Source organism: Silurus aristotelis (genome assembly GCF_946808225.1).
Source record: "Silurus aristotelis genome assembly, chromosome: 15".
Taxonomy (NCBI): domain Eukaryota; kingdom Metazoa; phylum Chordata; class Actinopteri; order Siluriformes; family Siluridae; genus Silurus; species Silurus aristotelis.
The window spans coordinates 19017266-19037154 of record NC_139588.1 but is presented as its reverse complement, the minus strand read 5'-3'; the positions used below and the strand labels follow the sequence as shown (position 1 = coordinate 19037154).

General features: G+C 36.8%; 1 protein-coding gene and 1 long non-coding RNA gene across 4 annotated transcripts; one reads left to right on the top strand and one right to left on the bottom strand.

The window, feature by feature from the left end:
• Window positions 1-899: 899 nt before the first annotated feature.
• papola (poly(A) polymerase alpha) lies at window positions 900-19152 on the bottom strand. Of its 3 annotated transcripts, none has more exons than XM_083562480.1 (27): window positions 19074-19152; window positions 18020-18184; window positions 16673-16739; window positions 16450-16531; window positions 16224-16333; window positions 14552-14605; window positions 14356-14467; window positions 14167-14256; window positions 10857-10995; window positions 10392-10464; window positions 10165-10285; window positions 9196-9280; window positions 6664-6717; window positions 6414-6533; window positions 6209-6318; window positions 5789-5910; window positions 5566-5702; window positions 5143-5210; window positions 4489-4598; window positions 4216-4310; window positions 3818-3891; window positions 3203-3364; window positions 2997-3088; window positions 2306-2350; window positions 2141-2194; window positions 1990-2025; window positions 900-1555 (listed from the first exon to the last, which is right to left on the bottom strand). In XM_083562480.1, the coding sequence occupies exons 2-27, from the start codon at window positions 18169-18171 to the stop codon at window positions 1460-1462; spliced, it is 2460 nt and encodes an 819-aa protein (XP_083418606.1). In that variant the 5' UTR covers window positions 18172-18184; window positions 19074-19152; the 3' UTR covers window positions 900-1459. The 3 variants fall into 3 exon arrangements, with proteins under 3 accessions (XP_083418606.1, XP_083418605.1, XP_083418607.1); XM_083562479.1 differs by having other exon boundaries at window positions 18980-19146; XM_083562481.1 differs by lacking the exons at window positions 3818-3891; window positions 4216-4310; window positions 4489-4598 and having other exon boundaries at window positions 18980-19140.
• On the top strand, window positions 11908-12792 carry LOC310737859. Its single transcript, XR_014536905.1, has 2 exons — window positions 11908-12098; window positions 12159-12792. It is a non-coding gene; the product is annotated as an uncharacterized lncRNA (long non-coding RNA).
• Window positions 19153-19889: the final 737 nt, after the last annotated feature.

The window sequence follows — 19889 nt, the reverse complement described above, 5'->3', positions numbered from 1 at the left end:
AGCTGGCTTTTGTGCACAGGAGCATTGTCATGCTGGAAGAGATTTGGATCTTCTAGTTTACGTGAAGGGAAAATTAAATGCTACTGCATCCAAAGACGTCCATTTGTGTGTCGGGTGTCCCAAATCTGGATTTGACAATATATAGTTCAACTTTTGTTTTGATGCTAAGGGAAGACTTTTTAATTAATAAAGTGTAGCGTCTGTACATTTATATACTCGTTTGGTCAAAATCTTTATACTGTTAAATGACCTGGTTTGTTGCATAGAAACAAAAGGAACATGAATTTGTCACTCCAAAACCATACAAATTAAGTGTTTACACTGTACAGGTGTCGAAGCGTAAAAACAGCAGTAAGAGTGTTTCAATGATCTGTATAAGCAGATTGTAAATACGAATCCTAGGATGAACACAGGACATGCTTTATAATTAAAGCAGCAGCTCATAGTTACGTTGAAAATATAAAGATAGTATCGACTGGAGCAAAAATGCTGTTCATAAATGATCATTTTGCACTTACACCCTGAGACTTTTCTTCGCTCAGACCCTGGTCTTTTTTGTGTGGAGGGGATTTGCAACAGCTTGTTTTACAAATAAGCCCATGAGAAGAAAAGCAAGAACTCGCCACACAATTTACAACAATAATTAAGACAAAAACGTCTTTTTAAAACAAATCAGCGAAAGATTGAATCGGAAACATTTTACAAATCGTCCAAATCTTTCTGCGTTTAAAATCGTAAATTCCAGGCTTCGTATGCTACTTTTCTGATTTCCATCTCATCACAGCGATGAGCTTTTGACAGAAAAAGTTTGGGCTTATATACTAATAATGCTCGATCGAAATTATTTTAAATATTACTGATATCACAGTGATAAAAGAAAAAATCCTGGCAAAAAGAAGTGCATAAAAAAGATCTTTATTATTTTGTTTTTTTCTGTGGAGGCAAAGCGTGGTGAGAGAGAGAGAGAGACAGAGAGAGAGAGAGAAAGAGAGAGAGAGAGAGAGAGAGAGAGAGAGAGAGAGAGTCATCTGGGAGCTTACTGAAGTGCAGAGTCGCCCTCTGGTGGATTGGGACAAACACTGCTTCCTGAGAGCCTTCAAGGATCGTTGAAATGGCACTCTGAGCAAGCCACAGGGTTTAAGTCTGGCCTCTCTGGCGATGTTTTCACAATAGCAAGAGACTTGTCGCTCATGCCACTTCGAATCTTTCTAGCAGCCTATATAACTATCTTTTAAACACATCACTGTGGCATTTCTGTATTTTTTTTTTATTTTTTTTTTCACGTTACAGCCTCATAACTAAATTGCGTTAAAAAAATCTTAAGTAAAACATCGATTTGCACCTTGCCGCCGAGAACTGCAACTTCGTGTCGTGAAGGATTTCCCATCGAATACGTATTTGTCCATCAGTTTGTTGCTTGATATTGTGAAAGCAGGTTGATGGAGAGGCCTGACTGATCCTACCTACTCAGTCTGAGCTTTATGGAGTTTTTCACCACTTGGACGTGGTTCGGCGGAGGGAGAACAACTTCGGACAGATCACTGCTGGAAAGTTTCTAAAAAAAAATAAAATAAAATAAATAATTAAATAAAACAGCAATAAAGTCAAATTGTAGATATTAAAAGCACAATACATCCTAATGTATTTGCTCATTTGTAATACAAAATTGTCTGTTTCTTTCATACACCTGTCTCAGAACCCGAATGACGCTGAGCTGCATAACCCGAGCATATCATGTAAATACTGAATATAAAACACTCAAACTCGATCGAAACAATAAACAGTGCATGAATATGCATGCAACCGAATAGGCACTTAAAATATAATCTGATAGAACAGTCAATTAACAGATAGACAACTTTACCGAAGTGCAACATTTAGTCAATCATGATTAAAAAAACACATTCATTAGTCCCTACTTAAAAAATCAATAAAATAAAGAATGCTTATTTATTAAACATTAAGTCACAAGATAAAGTAATGCCTTACCTGAGATACTGGAATCTTCCAATCTGCATCAGACTCCTGTGCACAAGAAACATGGAGTGAAGATAAATCAGTGCTTTTAATTGAAGCCTACAAAAAAGTCAAGCCTTCACAGAAGAGCATCAGTGCGAAAGAAAAACACGTCTCCACTTACCGCTGCCTGGGTCTCCATTTTCACGTCTCCGTCTAAAGCCGTGAAATCGCTAGCCTGCATCGAACAAACAATTAGCACCGTCAGAAACGGAACACGGCTCCGAGAAATATTTCACCTTCGTTAACAGCGTGAGATATTCCTCACAAAATTTACAGATATTTCTACCTGAGAAAATTCAGCAGTCTGGTCCACAGAGTCTGGGGCAGATTCCTACAGAGAAGAAGGATGTTATTGTAATAATAGGGAAAGGATGATTCTTCTGTGCAGTATTGTATACAGAGTTCGAACGAGAGTGGATTTTACCGAGACAGATAGCTTGGTTGGATCATGCTTGACGATAACCAATTAATCAACTGTTTTTTTTTTTTAATAGAGAATGGATTAAAAAAGAAATAAAATTCATAAACACTCAATGTGAAATTGAATTTATTAAAAAATTGCTAAATTAAATAAATAGGAATATATTAATTATTAATACATATTGAGGAAAATAAAAGACATACATTCAAAATGAAAAAAGTAACACTAAATAAATAAAAAGTTACATCCAAAATTAATTCAAAAAGGCACATAAAATTAACAGCACATAACTTCAATGATTCGCCTCTAGAAGCCGCTCTCGCACCGTATAGCGGAAAAACAATGGATTTTTGCCGATAGCGGACAGTTCCAGCAATCAACTAACGGTGCTCTAATTGTATATTCGTAAAAAAAAAAAGTTTGGCAAGAAAATTTATAATAATAATAAAAAATAAAAAAAAAAGGCAAATAATATTAATTAACAACAGTGGTTAGCAATTGTCATCACATGGAGCAGATTTCTGTAAAAAAAAATAAAATTACTCTCCAGCTTTACCTCCTCTAATCTGAGCTTGGTGGCTTGTTCATCGTGTAGCGGTGAGCCAGGGCTCGTCCCTGGACTGAGGGTTTTCATCTCTGATGGACACACTGCAACATAGACCTGGGCGTTACAATGGGGTCTAACTGCTGTCTGTCTTTCTAAGACCTGACTACAGCCAAGTTTTATAATAAATAATATAAGGCAGGTGTATGAACACGTACCGGCAGCAGCACACGTGTCTACTGACGTATCCATCTTTTCTTGAGAATGTACCTCCTGATGTTTGTGCTTCTTGGCGTTCTCATCATGGAGGGGTGAGCCGGATCTCCTGTGAGCGCGAGGAGGACTGCTCCCGCTTGAGCTCTTCGACTCTGATACACACGCTGTAACAAACGACAAAGCGGGACACTGACACGCTGCCATCACAGAGACTGAATCGAGTAATGAGAAGACTGGTGTGCTGAAACATTAGCAGCCTAAAACACCACTGTGTTCAGGACACTATGTGAAAGGTAAACACGGTATGAACAAACATAGTGGCACACCCAAATTTTCCAGCGATTTGTGGTTTTTCCCCAAACTGTTAGCACAAAGTTCGACTCTACTCTTCTGGGAAGATGTTCCACTAGATTTGTACTCATTCAGCGTACAAATCTAGTGGAACATCTTTCCAGAATAGTAGAGGTTATTATAACAGCAAATGTGGACTCTTTTAAGGGGATTTTTAAGAGACATACGAATCTTTCGGTCAGGTGTCCAGAAACCTTTGTCCATGTAATGTATCTGACTAAAAAAGACGTTAAAAGGAGAGAAAACACTAGAACATGGACACGTACCTGCAGCAGCATGTGTGCTTCCTGAGGTGTTCGTCTCACCCTGAGAATCTGAGCTGGCACTGGTCCCTCTGGAGCTGTTCATGTATGGAGATAACCAGAGAACCATTAGGTTTTGTAAAAAAAAAATATATAAGACAATGTTATGATGTATAATAAAATGAACCTGACGACACAACTGTACACAAATGCAATGAAAGTATGGTGAAAAAGAATTTTATCAGCATTTGGTCGGAAAATGATTGGTCGGAGAACTTTGCATATTTGCAGCTCATTTTAGAAAATAATGTAGAAAACGAGAATATGAAATGAATAAAACAACAAACAGCCTATTGAATGAAATCTTGCATCGCCACATTTACAGGTTCGGATATTTGGGGAATATATTTGAAAAAGCTCACTGGTGAGGACTGGCAGAGAAGGTGGATGAGTGGATGGATGTGCTGGTCTCCCTGTTTGAGGACACCTCCACGCCGGCATCATTCACAGTCGAATGCTACAGGGCACGGGATTAAAACAGCAACGGTTAAAAGCTACTGAGGCCTGCTGATAAACTCATTAACCCCATATAAATATATTAGCGAGCTGTAGTCTATTGGGTGTCTTATAAGTCGACGATCTTTTAATACACGTGAAATGTATTAAGTGTTTAAGCAGGAGTGCTTTGAATGTACCTCCTGATGTTTGTGCTTCTTGGCGTTCTCATCATGGAGGGGTGAGCCGGATCTCCTGTGAGCGCGAGGAGGACTGCTCCCGCTTGAGCTCTTCGACTCCGATACACACGCTGTAACAAAAGACAAAGCGGTACACTGACACGCTGCCATCACAGAGACTGAATCGAGTAATGAGAAGACCGATGTGCTAAAACATTAGCAGCCTAAAACACCACTGTGTTCAAAGAAGCTCCTTCTCTCACACACACTTTAAACTATGTGAACTTGAATCACTGCATATTCACTATATGGACAAAAGTATTGGGACATCCGACTTTTCCACCCATATGTGGTTCTTCTTGATGTAAACACTGACCCCAGGTCTCCTCCTCTCACCTACATCACTACCTTTTTTCAATTTATCATTCTTATGGCTAAATGAACACAAATCACCACAAAATCCAGTGGAACATCTTCCCAGAAGAGTGGAGGTTATTATAACAGAAAATGGGGAATGGAATGTTCAAAAGAGACATTTTATGGTCAGGTGTCCACCGACTTTTGCCCATGTATTGTATCTGACTAAAAACACATTAGCACATCTAAGCATCGTTTTATGTGAGGTAAACAGCTGGAATGAGAAATGAGAGAAAACACTGGAACATAGACACGTACTTGCAGCAGAACACGTGCTTCCTGAGGTGTCCGTCTTACCCTGAGAATCTGAGCTGGTCCCTGTGGAGCTGTTAATATATATGGAGATAACCAGAGAACCAAAAAGTAGAAAAAAAATCAATCAATCAATCAATCAATCAATCAATATATATATATATATATATATATATATATATATATTTTTTTTTTTTTTTTTAAGAAAATGTTATGATGTATAATTAAATAAACCTGACGACACAATTGTATACAAAGTGCCATAAAGATATTCTAAAATAATATTTAAACAGTGTTGGAAGATCAATAATAGAAGTTACAATATTTGCAGATCATCTTAGATGTATAAATCGTCAGCCTATTGAAGGAAATCTCGCATCCCTGCATGAAGTTGTTTCATCAAGATGTTCGAGTGTGTGAGGAGCTCACCGGTGAGGACTGGCAGAGAAGGATGTCCTGGTGGCGCTGGAGACGCCGGTGGGTGAGGGCATGGACATGCTGTTATCACTGTCCAGTGACAGGTCCACACTGCCCTCGTTCACGACGCGCAGACCTTCAGTCGAATTCTACAGTGCAGAGGAGGACAGCAATGATTGAACAATGAATGATATCACAACATATGGTGAAGATTTAAGCAGATTTCTTTGCTTGCCTTTCTCCTTTTTGGGATGACGAGGTCCGGCAGGAGCTGGTGAAGCCGCTTCCTCTTCACGTGCATCACCATTATTTTCATGTCGGACTCGAACATCTTGCTGCTGACGGCCTGACGGTACACTGCGTTTATAAGGCAAAAGGTTCCAGTTCAAGATCATGAAAAGTTTAACAAAAAATAGTAGTTCATTAGATTTCACCCCCATGTGGTGGAAGAGCAGATTCTCACATTGTGGGTTCCACTTTAAGATTTCAGTGTAAGTTCAGCTCTATTTTAGAGTATTACTGGGTATCACAGGTATCTCCTGATCAGGAATATTGACTCTGGTAGCTTCTTCTGCCAAAGGGCAGCAGGCTTTTGACTACCAGAACTTTCACACATTAAAAAGAAAAAAAGAAACTATCGAATAAGAAAGTCTACCTGTGTCTGTGAATGACTGGATGTCAAAGGTTAGGTCAACATTAAGAAGTTCAGACCCCTCCATTTTCCTGAACTCGACCCCAATGACCCACATCGTGCTGAACTCTGGCCTGTACACAAACATGACAAATAAATAAATAAATAAATCAACAACTTCAAAATGCTTGGATATTTATTTGCGATAAAACTAATCTCCTATACTCACGTCTTATTGTCTTCCTTGGGTCCTGGGAATGACTGAGGATTCACATGTGCCAAAGTTATGAACTCATTTTTCTCCAGGCTTCCCACCAGAATTCGGATCTTGGACTCGACGAGGCCGACCCTGTCACAAATCAGATCTTTAAAAGTCTGTTTCTAGTGTGTTAACTGCAAAGGCTCTTTGGATGCTGTGTGTAAAGTGTTATTCTCAAAGCTCATCATACTAATCATGTGACTCGACACGGTGTACTCACCACTCGAGGTGCTGTTTCTCAGTAGGGGCACTTGCTAGCAACACAATATAATGCCTTGGAACATAAAAAACAAGAACAATGCCATTACATCTTTTAGAAAGGGGTCATTTAACGAAACAACTGGAAGGCAACAGGTGTCCCAGGGTTATATCCAGCTCTAAATTTAAATCAGTCAGTGATGGGATCTGATGCATTTAATTATTCTTTCCAGGTGGGGAAAAAAACAGTGCCTCTGGAACATGAATACTAATGCCCACAATATATAAACATTATTAAAAAAAATTGTGTGCACAAGGGTACAGGTAATTCTCATCACCTCCACCACGAAAATCCTAAATCAAGAATCAAGACGGGGCATAAAGTGACCAAAAATTGTCAATTAAGGGCAAAATAAATAAATAAATAAATAAATAAATAAATAAATAAATAAATAAATAAATAAATAAATAAATAAATAAGAAAGTGTGTTGGGAAAAAAAATTAAACAGTACACAATTTCTCAAACACTTATTTTAATTTAAAAAAGGGAAAAAAAATTTTTATTGCAAAGTTCCACCCAAAAAAATTCTGTAGGAATGAACTCAATCCTAATCAATGCACTGATTTTGTCTACATCACAGCATCAGAATAAGACTTGGAGTTGTTTAAAACTTATTAGTGAATTCATTCGCAGCACAATAGCGCCATCTACAGGCTGCTGATTTAGACAAAGTAATAACTGGATTAAACAAAATTAATGTCAGTTTAATTACTGCATTTTCTACAAACAATTAAAAATGCTGATCTGAGGTTCAATACTAAAGACAATGAAGTGACAATTATCTCCAAATGCATTGGTTTTGACATTGTCTGTGACTGTTATTGAAGAATTAGTGTTATTTAAAAAACCTAGTATTATAAAACTGTTTTTCAGCCGAGTGATCATATCATCATGCTATAATATCTATGATACACCTGAACAAATATACAATACATTTTTATAAGCATTTATTTTATATTGCACTGAAACTACAAAACATCATGGCCAACAGAAAAGGGGGGAAACTGTGCATGGGTCATTTTTGGCAGAAATATATAATAATGCCTAGAGTTCTTTTTATTACATTTGAGATTTAAATAACACAATACAAAGGACAGAAAGGACAAAACAAACATGGGGAAAAACAAATGTACAGCCTCAGCTATGATTAACAGTCTTTAATTCATTCACACATCAGTTTCAGACTGTTCTAACTGGCAAATATTAATCTCACATTTCATGAAATCTTGGCACATAAGTGAAATGTTTATATAAAGAGAACGCAAAATAAAAAATAAAAAAATTGGACAATAAATGAACGTGGGACGTTTTCACACTTGGTCCGAATACCTGATTCTGGGTTCAGGGCTGAGTCTGGGTTCAGGGCTGAGTCTGGGTTCAGGGCTGGGTCTGGGTTCAGGGCTGAGTCTGGGCTCATTTGATGGCAGGGTTTAAAATTAATTTAGAACAATGGTGCCCAATGTTCTCCACAAAGGGTCAGTGAGGGTTGAATTTTTCATACTAACCAAAGAGAAGTCACTTGTTTGGGACTGAAACCTGTATTCCAACTGGCGCTTTATGGAGAAACCTGAACAACCCACATATTGCAGACTTCCTTCTAAACTGTGGATTGAATGTGCAATCAGTTCCATGCATCAACTGATAAACAAAATGGTAGGCATTTGGGTTATCAGCTTGGTATTTAATATTATTATTACCTTTGGTAACAAAATTAACCCCCCCCACAAAAAAAAAAAAAAAAAAAACCTTGAATGCATGGAATCATGTGGGGATACCTGAGGGGCATTCCCATATTTGTAAGTTATGTATTTATTGGGGTGACTGCAGTGCTTTAGTCTTATAAATGTATTATATATTAGTTATAATAAACAACTTTCTCCCCAGCATCATGACAGTAGAAACAGGAAGTAGCATCAAACATTGATGGTGTTACTCGGCATGTGGCTCTGAGCATAGACAGCTTCAACACCTCATGCAGGTTCGGTTGACTGGACCGCTCCTGGACTCCAAACCAACATTCCCAGTTCAAACATACCAAAACTCAGGGTTTAAATGTCCGGGGAAAAAACACAAGTGTGAAAACGACTTAAAAAACTTTTTATTGGAAACAAGTGTTAAGACAGGAAATTGTAAAAAATAAAATAAAAAATAAGAAGAATTTGCTTCTCATTTTTAAATACCTACCGTAGGCATAACAAATACAGTTATATGAAAATTAATTGCTGTTCTACAATCATTAAATTGAACAAAATGATTACAATTCAATTAACAGAAATATAAAGCTAAGAAATCCTAAGACAGTAGACCTGTACTGTTGCAAACTGTTAGCATGAACTACAGAATTACTCTTATTTTGTTCATATTTCAGTTCTATCACCACACAACAGATGATGCAAGCGGGAATTTTGAAGGGAATTTTGAAAAATAAATCTTTATTTAAATAGTGGAACCATGTCACGTGCGTACAACAGGATAAACCGCTAAATACATACTTGTATTTCTGAAAGAAGTTTGGCGCTTCAAATAGTTTGGACCAGTCTGCTTTGTTCTGCAATATTTCATCCATGATGGCCAGACCTGGAGACAAGAACCAGAGAGCAACAGTTCAAGACAAACCAACACCTGGAAACTAAGAAGGCTGATGAAATAGTGTAGACGATTCCACATTCAGGCAGTGGTTTATTGATTTTTATATCAATAAAAAATTACAAATAATATTGATATTCAACAAATATTGAATATTTTGGTTCTGCACTATTTCAAATTCCTTGAAAGGTACTTTTCCACAGACTTGTCGGTTCTAAAGGGGTTGTTTTATGGGCATTACTTACACAAGACAGTGCATATTATATTACAATTAAGCTCATTATATATATATTTTTTTAATTAATTCAATTATTACATCTAAAATGAAAATGTAACTCGACTTAACATAATGCAGAATTAGTACTTTAGAGCTTTTACTCACATAATTTAACAACTAACCCTGATGAGGCTTTTTAGAACCAGCAGTGGTTTACAAATTAAACACGAGTCAATATGCCACACATTGTGACTGTAGAATCTCTGAGATAGATGCGTCAATGGTGCAATGAATAATGTTTTGAAATTAAAGCTTTGCTAGTCGCCACACTGCCTCGAATTAGAAATGTGCTTTAGGATTTTCTCGTTAGCTAAACGCAGGGAAGAGAAGAAGCTCAAGACCAATAATTCCTGGTCTACAAGCAACTATGTTTTAGCAAAAACTAGTTTTCTGAATAGAAACATAGGTGGAGCTCAATCAGTATATATTTGTGGATTTGAAAAGAAGTTCCTGCAATAAAAATGGATATACAGCAGACCGAATGTTTATTCTGTATAATTCTGTACTAAAAAAATATTGAGCTGTTCCATGTGCAATAACTGTTATATCCAATAAGATTTAAAGACTCTCCAAAATCCAAAAGAGAAATGTGACTGACCCTGTTTGAACTCTTCGACCATGACGTTGCGAGTGGACACGGACACGTTGTAGGTGGAGTTTTGCTGAGGATAAGCTGGTGTGATGATGGGCATGAGGTGGTACCGGTCACTTGGGGTCACCTGAGAAAATTTTAAATGGCATTCATAGGCATTCGATTCTATAGTTGGAGCAGGAGAGATACACGTTTTATACATAGATCTGCGGTTTAAAAGGGAAAAGTCATACCCTTGGATCCCAAACTGGCAGGTTGAGGTTGCACTCCACTGGCTGCTTCAAAAGGACTGGATTGGGCCACTCCCTAATTTAATAAAACACATGAAACAGTGAGATTTTGGGGGTGGTTTCATTGCTCCATTGCTCTATTCATCATGTTCACACCAGCAAGAACCACATTTACATGGACTTTCGCAATTTAAAGCTGCATGCTGAGCCCAGATTTTCAACTATATTTGATGCCTCAATCCAGAACAATATCTTTATATCTATATAATCACACACTTACACGATTACATACTTCTGAAAGGGAAAAAAATGCTTTATTATTTTTTACGCTGTTAATTTTCCTTTGAAATGAAAAATAAATTCTGTTCAAATACCAGTTGAAGAAAAAAGGTACGAAAGTAATGAAATGTATAAATAACAACCTTCTTTTTGATACCGTTTCAGAAAGTTTATAAGAAAAGGACTCACCAATTTGAAAACACCAGAAAAAACTTATACACAAGAGTTGAAGCCACGGCATTGGGATAAAGCTGACACGTCCTCGCCACCAGCATCGCCCATGACACGCCGCCCAAGAAACCCAGGATGTTTGAATATATGTTGCGGCCTGGAATGGAAATGTTAAATACAGTAAGACAAAATGAAAAGCAGACAGTTTAAAATAATTTTCCATGTAATCAAAGAAAACAGACCTCTCTTGCTATTTAATTGTCAATTCTACTCTGATTCTCATACTGTTTTAACTATGAACAGTGATCTAATGTGTTATGGAAATGTTGATATGAACAAATAATTTCTGTTCTCAGGGACTGCATGATTCCAGCTGCCACTCACTATAGACATTCATACAAAATAATGACAGCATCGATGTAAAGGCAGGTTTGGGAAAGAGGGAAAGAGAGTTGTGCGTCTGCCTGGTCTGAAATAGACCAAAGTCTTTTAATGCGAGTTGGCCAGCAACCCTGAGAAACTCTTGTAGGGTGCATTTGGCTTTAGGTGAGCCATTTTCACCAAATTGCAAATGCTGACCCAAAATCAACCGTACTAACGTAGTTATTACAAAATCTATCACAGTAAAGTGCCAATACAGCGTTTTTTCCAACACCTTATTTGCTCTTTGAAAAAAAAGCTGCACATTCAAGTTAAACTATTCTGCCACAACAACAAGAGGCCTAAATCCCAACACAATAGTGCTGCAACGACGTAATCAATTACATCGACTACGAAAATACGTCGGCATGCGTGAAAAGCGTCGACGCGTCACACTGTTTACATTTATATCGTGTAAGGGCGGCATCTGCTCCTGGGAATGAAGAAAGTTAATGTATGTCACAAAAATCTAGACCACGATTACCAAAAGTATGGGAATACTTTAAACAGAGGCCAAATAAGATGGTCTTTTGTTCCCTTTGCAAAACCGAAATTTCGTACCACGGCAGCACAACTGCGATGCACGAGCCCCTCAGAAGAAAACATCCTGGCGCTCTCCGACCTCAAAAGTCGAGCCATCTTTGTAAGTATTTATTATTACAATTAGTTTTGGGAGTAATTGTTGTGTTCTCACCTGCTGTGTTTTGGTCAAGAATTAATACATATATGCTAGGTAATAATGGTAATGCTAATTGCTAATGGTATAAACTGTAAACATATACTGTATAGGTTACTTTGGCGACAATAAAGCAAACTTTAACTTTTAATTTACATTTACTGGTTGTTGGAAGTTGTTTATGCACATAGACTTAAAATTAACTACTAGACTTACATGAACAGTTCGCTCTAATCTAGTAGTGTACGTGAACATATAGATAAATAGGCTACTAGTGCATTTTTGTTTACTTTTGGCACAAGCCAATTAAATCAAACAATCACAAGTGCGTGATTAATAACAAATTATCTCATTTTAAACTCAATGAGTTTAAAATGCTTTCTGTATTTCATAATAAAATGACAAATTCACAACACTTTCTGAAATACAATTAATATTGTAATCAAAGTAATTAAACATTGTAATTAATCACATTCAGTTCATTTAAAAATATGCAGATTTAATACCCTCTTTGAAATACAATACAGTTTATATATTGTTAGCATTCATAGATTTCATGTATAAATTGGTTCCTAATGTTAATTATTTTGTTTGTCTTTTCTCAGGAAGAGGCAAAGCTGTGTACAAGATTTCTTTCATAAAAAGGATGTCACTGTTTTCACGCCCCAAATGGCCCTTACACTTCATGAATTTTTGCAGTGTTGAGCAATGGTTTTGTTGAATTTATATGGCATTATTCGTGCCTGATGCTAAAGTGTTGTTTACATTTTATTTTTGGCACTTTATTTTTGTATACTGTAAAAACATTGAAGTATTTTTGGGAAAAAATGTAATAAAAGTTACAATATTATATTAGAAGTTGTACTTATTATTTTTTTGTAAAGTTATCCAAAGGATTAATAAACTAATTAAAAAAAGAACACTAGATTAAGCACAAAATAAAAATATTCCTTAGAGTAGTCGACTAATCGAAAAAATAATCGTTAGATTAGTCGACAGAAAAAAATAATTGTTAGTTGCAGCTCTACAACACGAAATGTCACAGCAAAGCACCTTTTGACTGCACCCATGCTTTCGGAACAGCAGCTGTTTTTACAATATCACTGCAGTGTACGGAGGGGTTTCAGGACTAGACCACCATCCAAGTTTCAGATGTCTAAGCATTGCTACGACTGGTGCGTTGAAACAACGCACACAGAAACAAGAAATTCTGCCTAAATTTATTAAATAGGATCAGTGTATATGTAAATGCTGTGAAAACTCTGCCTGCATGCAAACTGCTGTTAGGTAAATAGTAATATCTACATGCTTATTAAGATTTCTTGAGTAACTCGATTAATCCGAATAAAAAAAAAAAAAAAAAAAAAGTAATTTGCCTCGATGCTTCGTTCAGTCAATTTAACTACACACGGAGCACTGCGTTTCCCCACGGACCATTACTACTGACACACCACTGGCTAAATACTGCACCACTCTGGGGTCTCATTTATAGGCAAGTCAATTTATAAACGTGGCTGCAAACGTGCACGCGATCTGTGCGATCATCTCGCCTTCTGTGTTTCCATGTTGTACGTACGCAGGGCTCAGAGTTTACTCACAGGTGCACACTTTCTCCCGTGAAGTCTGTTGTTTTGAAACGCCTTTTTCTCTCCGTTCCGCCGTTTTTCATTCTGCAGCGTCTTTACCTGTCCAGGGGTCTCGTGTTTTTTTTTTTTTTAATGTATTATGGCAATAAAATGCACTAAAAGGTTTTAGTTTTCAGCAAAAAATTTGTACATTTTTCTAAAAAGGAAGCAAATTACATGTCTATTTTAAGAGACCCGTCTCATTTTCTCTTGTATATTCAGTATTGCTCTTAAATGAATTAAAAGTAAATGTATCCAATTTCTCAATTATTCGATGGACTAATCGGTACTTAATTACTCAATTAGGTACTTAAGTACTTAATAAAACTTGATAGCTGCAGCCTTGACTTGAATTGAGCAATATCTTTTCCAAAAATATGTATTTCTTTCCCAAATTATTACCACAGTCCAAGTAGGAGGGGCACAATCATATAGGATGTCTTGAGTGGCCTGCTATTGAGCTCTGACCTCACCTTTAAGATAAGACTTACACCCCAGAGCTCCTCACCTCACCCTACATCAGTGCCTGACTACTAGCAGCCTTTTGGCTAAATAAACTACAAATCATTAAAAATGCATGAAACTACAGTATGAAAAAAAACCTTACGTTTAGCCCACAGTTTGATGGCTCTAAGAGTGAGTCTGAAATTCTCAATGTTGGGCACCAGGTGGAGAATCTCATCAGTCACCCTGCAGCCTGAACACAAAGATGAACACAAGAGCACAACGAACTGTTATAAAATACCACTCATTTGATCATTAAAAATAATAATGCACACAAAAAAAAAACACCCACCGTTCAGACTCCTGATACAGCGGATATCCAGATTCCTCAGCAAATTATCGTCGCGCAAGTCCAGGTTCTCGGGAATGGTCTGCAGCGCTAACCGAGCAAACAGGATATCGATCTAGCACGAGCATTACAAACAAACAGGTTAGAGACTGATGGTCTTACTGTCTGAGTATCCTTAGGATTCATTCAACTGAATTACCTCAATGCTATCAAAGCACAGTTTAATCACAGGGACGAACGCCTCCTCGACAGCCTAAAGGTTCAAACAATATCAAAGTGTTAACAAGGTAGATCTCATGCAGAGTTTACATGACCTATACCATTAATTATGCAATATCATACGAGCGAGAACGCTGATGAACTGAAAGTCATCACGGCATAGCAGATAATAGATAATCGCAGGTTATGGCAGGTAATGAGAATGAACCGGAGGTAATAAGAGTTCATCAGAAACCTGCACGTGCGATACTGTTTTTACACAAAAGATGTATATACCACATACAGTCGAACACAAACCTCAATGTGGGCAAACATTATTTTTTTATCATTTTTTTTGTACCATCAAGGCCCATATTTCCACATGTATCACATTTTTTTGTTCCCATCAAGCTGGGTATGATGAGACGTCATGGCATTTTACTGAGTTTGGACTACGGCAGAGTTCAGTAGTTATATGGAGTCCTTCAGTTTAATGTTCTGTAAATATTATAGTATTTTCTTTGGTGATACGTTTTGGACGGTTCCTAGATATGTACTTTCTACATATGTTTGGGGGGGGGGTGTTGTTGTTACTTCTCCGTTTAGCAGGAAAGCGTGTGCGAATCTGGAGTGTCCTATTTGTCATCTTGTATATTTATGATCTGACCAGGGTCTGAATTCAAAACAAAAAGTTGAGAAATTGTTTTTGGTATATAGTTGGTGCTGAATTGGTGTAACTTGTCATCTGCACACTGGTCCCATTCCGTTTCCCACTTTCTGGAAATGTACCAGTTTATTATTGGTTTGAGGTTTGATGGTGGGGTTCTACAATTTGTGACACTCATTTTGAGAGCTTCCTGCTGCTGTTGTTCAATCAAGTGATACAATGTTCATCCCAAATTACTGTTCTTGGTCCTGATTGGCTAAAAAGTGTTGATAAATCATCTACAACAGAAGCAGTTAGTAACAATGTGCTATTTTTACAGTGTTAGTTTACTAGTAAGGTACACCTTCCACACAATCTAAAAGGGAGGTGGTAGCTTAGTGGTTAAGGCATTCGACTTCGGGCCAAGTTGCCACTTCTGGGCCCCTGAGCAAGGCCCTTAACACCATACCTTCTCAGTTGTATGAATGTAACAATTGTTAAGTCGCTCTGGATGAGGGCGTCTTCCAAATCCCATAAATGTGGCTTAAATAAATAAAATGATTTAAAAAAAAAAAAATATATATATATATATATATATATATATATATATATATATATATATATATATATATATATATATATATATATATAAAAAATTGTTGATGTGGTGGGGCTTTTAGTCAGGAGACACATATTAAACATTCAACAACAGTCTCTTGCTTTCTGCTTCCACAATGACGAGACAAGCTGTATTTTGTGTCACATTTTTTTAATAGAAAGAACAAAAAAAATCAATAAATAAAATCACAAAAGCACCTGCGTTAATATGTGCTAAAATCTGATTTGTGCCATAAATATTCAACAATTAAAAATTTTATCAGAAAAGGTTTTGGAAACTATGAGGTCATTAATTACTAAAATAAGATTTGTCAGTTTTTTGTCACCATATTGCTGTTAAATAAGTAAATACCAAAGTTTCCATCGAATGTTTAAGCTCTGAGTTATTTTATATATTTTTATAGCATACCCTTAAGTCCTTGACCTCCTCTTGCTCTTTTAGCTTCTCGTAAAAAGAGGTGAAGAAGTCGGACCTATCGACATGGCGAGGGGCGACACAGAGAGCGTCTATATCAGCACCTACAGGTAGAAAGGCATGACAAAGTGCAATCAACGATCCACACTGACTTTATTACATAATTAAAAAAACAATTATAACTACTAGTGTGTAAAAACTCACTTTTTTACAAACTCACCTTTTGTGTGGACTCCTAACCTATAGGATCCGAACGTACATATTTTTCCACCGATATTTTCGATCAGTGATGGAGGTATATTCTGTCGAGACAAAGACAAGACAGGAATGTCACATCACTGCTTTCCATAACTACGAACCAAATCTTTTACAAGATACACATTGCTTCCTTAAAATAGGAATCGATTCACCACCTCATATCGTTTCAATAGCTAACATCATACCTTGGAGCTGCTGATATCCTGGATCCACTCTTTGACAAGTGTGTTCAGTTTTCCCAAAACCAAGATTCTGTGCAAAAGAAAATACGAGATTTTGTGTATATATAAATACACACACACTCACACTAAATAGACAAAGGTTTTGGACACCTGAGCATGAGATTGGTAGGTGCTTTTTGAACATCCCATTCCACATTTAGTCCCCGTTTGCTGTTCTAATAACTTCCCACCACTAGTAAAGTCAGGTACTGATGTAGGTGAGATGAGGAGGCCTGGGGTGCAGTTAGAATTGAATTCTTCACAAAGGTATTCAGTAATTTTGAGGTCAGAGCTCCATAGCAGACCACTCCGATCTTCATCATGAAGCTGGTTTTGTGAACAGGGGCATTGTCATGCTAGAACAGATTTTGCACCCCTTGATTTAACTGAGGGTAAAATTGAATGCTATAGTATCTGTAAATTACTGTTTATAGTCCTATAATACCATTTTATTTAACTAATGTAAATCATGTAAAAACTGTATATCCTGCACTTGCTGATATTGCACTCTGGTTAGACCCAAACTGCATTTCGTTGCCTTGTACTTGTACATGTGTAATGACAATAAAGTTAAATCTAATCTAAATCAAATCTAATCTATGGGTTGCGTGTGTGTACATTTATGCACTTTTTTCTACCACCACCCTAAAGATCGAGGCCAGTTAATTACCTTACACTATAAAGCCAAAGGGATAAAGGTATGTAGACAGCTGATGTAACACCCACACTTTGTTCTTAGACTTGTCTAGAATGTCTTTATCTTCTCCAAACCTGTTCATAAATGACAGTGTGCACAAAGGTGAACTTGCATAGAATTCAAGTGGCATCAGTGCCAGAACTCACTAATGCTTTTAGGGCTGGAAAAAAAATTAAAGAAATCCAGCCACACTCCAAAATCCAATAGAGGACGAATGAATCCCAGAAGAATGAAGGTTATAGTAAGGGCACAGGAGAAATAACTCTGGAATGAGATGCTCAGCAACTACATAGAGGCGTGTGCTTAGATGTACGCATGTTTGGCCGTATACTGAAATTAGTAGTGGAGAAAAGAAAATTTTCATGCTTATATCTGGATTGTCACAAAATGATTTTGCATTGATGCCAAAAAAAAGAGAGAAAATGCTTTCACAGCTAGCAGATAAACAAACTCATAAATATGCTGAATCAGTCAACTAGAAATAATGGAAAAAAACAGATGACAGAAAAGTAAAAGTTCAAGCACAAGAAATCATCACAGATTTTATTGAATCATTTAAGGGCCTCCGAGTGAGTACGAGCCAAATTTACAGAGTGAATGACAGGAAGATTTACCTTCGTTGCAGCTCCAGCTCCTCCTCAAACACTCCAAAAGGCTTCAGCGCCTGCACCAGTTTCTGCGTCTGCACCAGGTCCGATTGTTTGGGCAGAGCCATGCTGATGGGGGACGTGATCCCATAGTGCTTTGGGTTGGCCGGTTGCGTCATATTTGTAACCGGACTGTAAAAAATTGTTTACAACAATTACACTAGATTTTGTGCTTTGATCAAACAATTGCTTCATGAAAAGCTTGAATGCATTTGCATATTATTGTATATTAGTTACTGTCAAGACTTTCTTTAATAATTGCCTGAGTTATAAACAATAAAATTTTTTGATTTGAATCACTTTTACACTTCCAGTGGCGAAAAAATGCAATCTGTATATTATAGCATATTCATAACTAATTTACATATTTATATATATATTATTTAAATTATCTTTAACTAAAACCAGCTCTGCGTGAATATATATTCTCATATACTGTAAATACATATAGTATCACAAAACCTAACCATGGATTTATCCCAAAAGCATTACTAAGCAGTACACTTAACAGTGGTAGAAAAATAACATTTTCATATTAATATACATTATAATGTATACTAAACTTAATGCGTTAGATATCTAGTGAGGTCCTGTTGTTGTGGGGTTTTTTTTTTTTTTTTTTTACACACAGCTAGTAAACAGTGAGCGTGTAAAGGCTGGTCTGAAACAGGGGTTATGTTTCAGGGAAGATTTAAACGATGTAAAAACATAAGCGTGGCCTTTTCCAAGTCTGGATATTGTGTAGTACATCTATTTTGAATGAGTTGTCCAGCCCCTCCGAGTAGCTAAGCTAGGCTAAGCTACGCTACGCTAGGCTAAGCTACGCTAGGCTAAGCTACGCTAACCAACTCGGAGTTGCCACAGACCTCGTCAGTTTGCTTTCTAAGCAACTTTAATATATTGAAAACAAGTGGAAGACATACTCACAAAGACACTATGAACGTCCCCCTATCAGAATCCCGAAAACCTCGACACCCACTGGAAACTTACAGTTCCGATAACAGTTAGAGTGCGTTTTTACCTACAGGTTCCTTTGTTTACACCAACATGGCGCTTAGGCAACGGCCCGAGCAGAAACTCCGCCCTTTCCGTCTTACGTCATCACCTTCCTCATTCTTTGTTAAGTGACTATTTTTTGAGTGTGATACAAAGGCTATTTGTTTGTTTGTTTGTTAAAAACCACAAGAATAGAGGTATTACATATGTACATCATCATATTACCATTAGCTGCCAGATGGAAACAAAAAGAAAAGAGTAATGAACAGAAGAAAGTGATAAACATTTGAGCACTTGCAGAGCGTGATATGTTTTCAGGACTTTCTTGTTTTTCGATTTACACGTCATTTATACCAGATTTATAAAGTCATTTATAAAAAGTTGAGAAAATTGGTTTACATAAGCAAGGGGCAAAAGAAAATTATTGGAAAGATGTGAAAATATTATTATTATTATTATAACTATTTATGGGGTGGCAAAAGGGGTGGCATGTGAATTATTAGGGGTGGCAACACTGAAGCAAGCTGCCTTAGGCATATTTGATGTATACACTGGGGCACATATTTATATTGGGAGAATATATATATATATATATATATATATATATATATATATATATATATATATATATATATATATATATATATATATATATATATATATACAGGTGCATCCAAAAAAAATTAGAATGTAATTAAAAAGTTGATTTGTTTTAAAGTCGAGTCAGCAGTCTTCCCCCATGATTGTGTAGCCTGAACCAGACTGAGACTCCATTTAAAGGCTCAAAAAACCTTTGCAGGTGTTTTGAGTTGATTAGCTGATTATAGTGTGACACCACGAG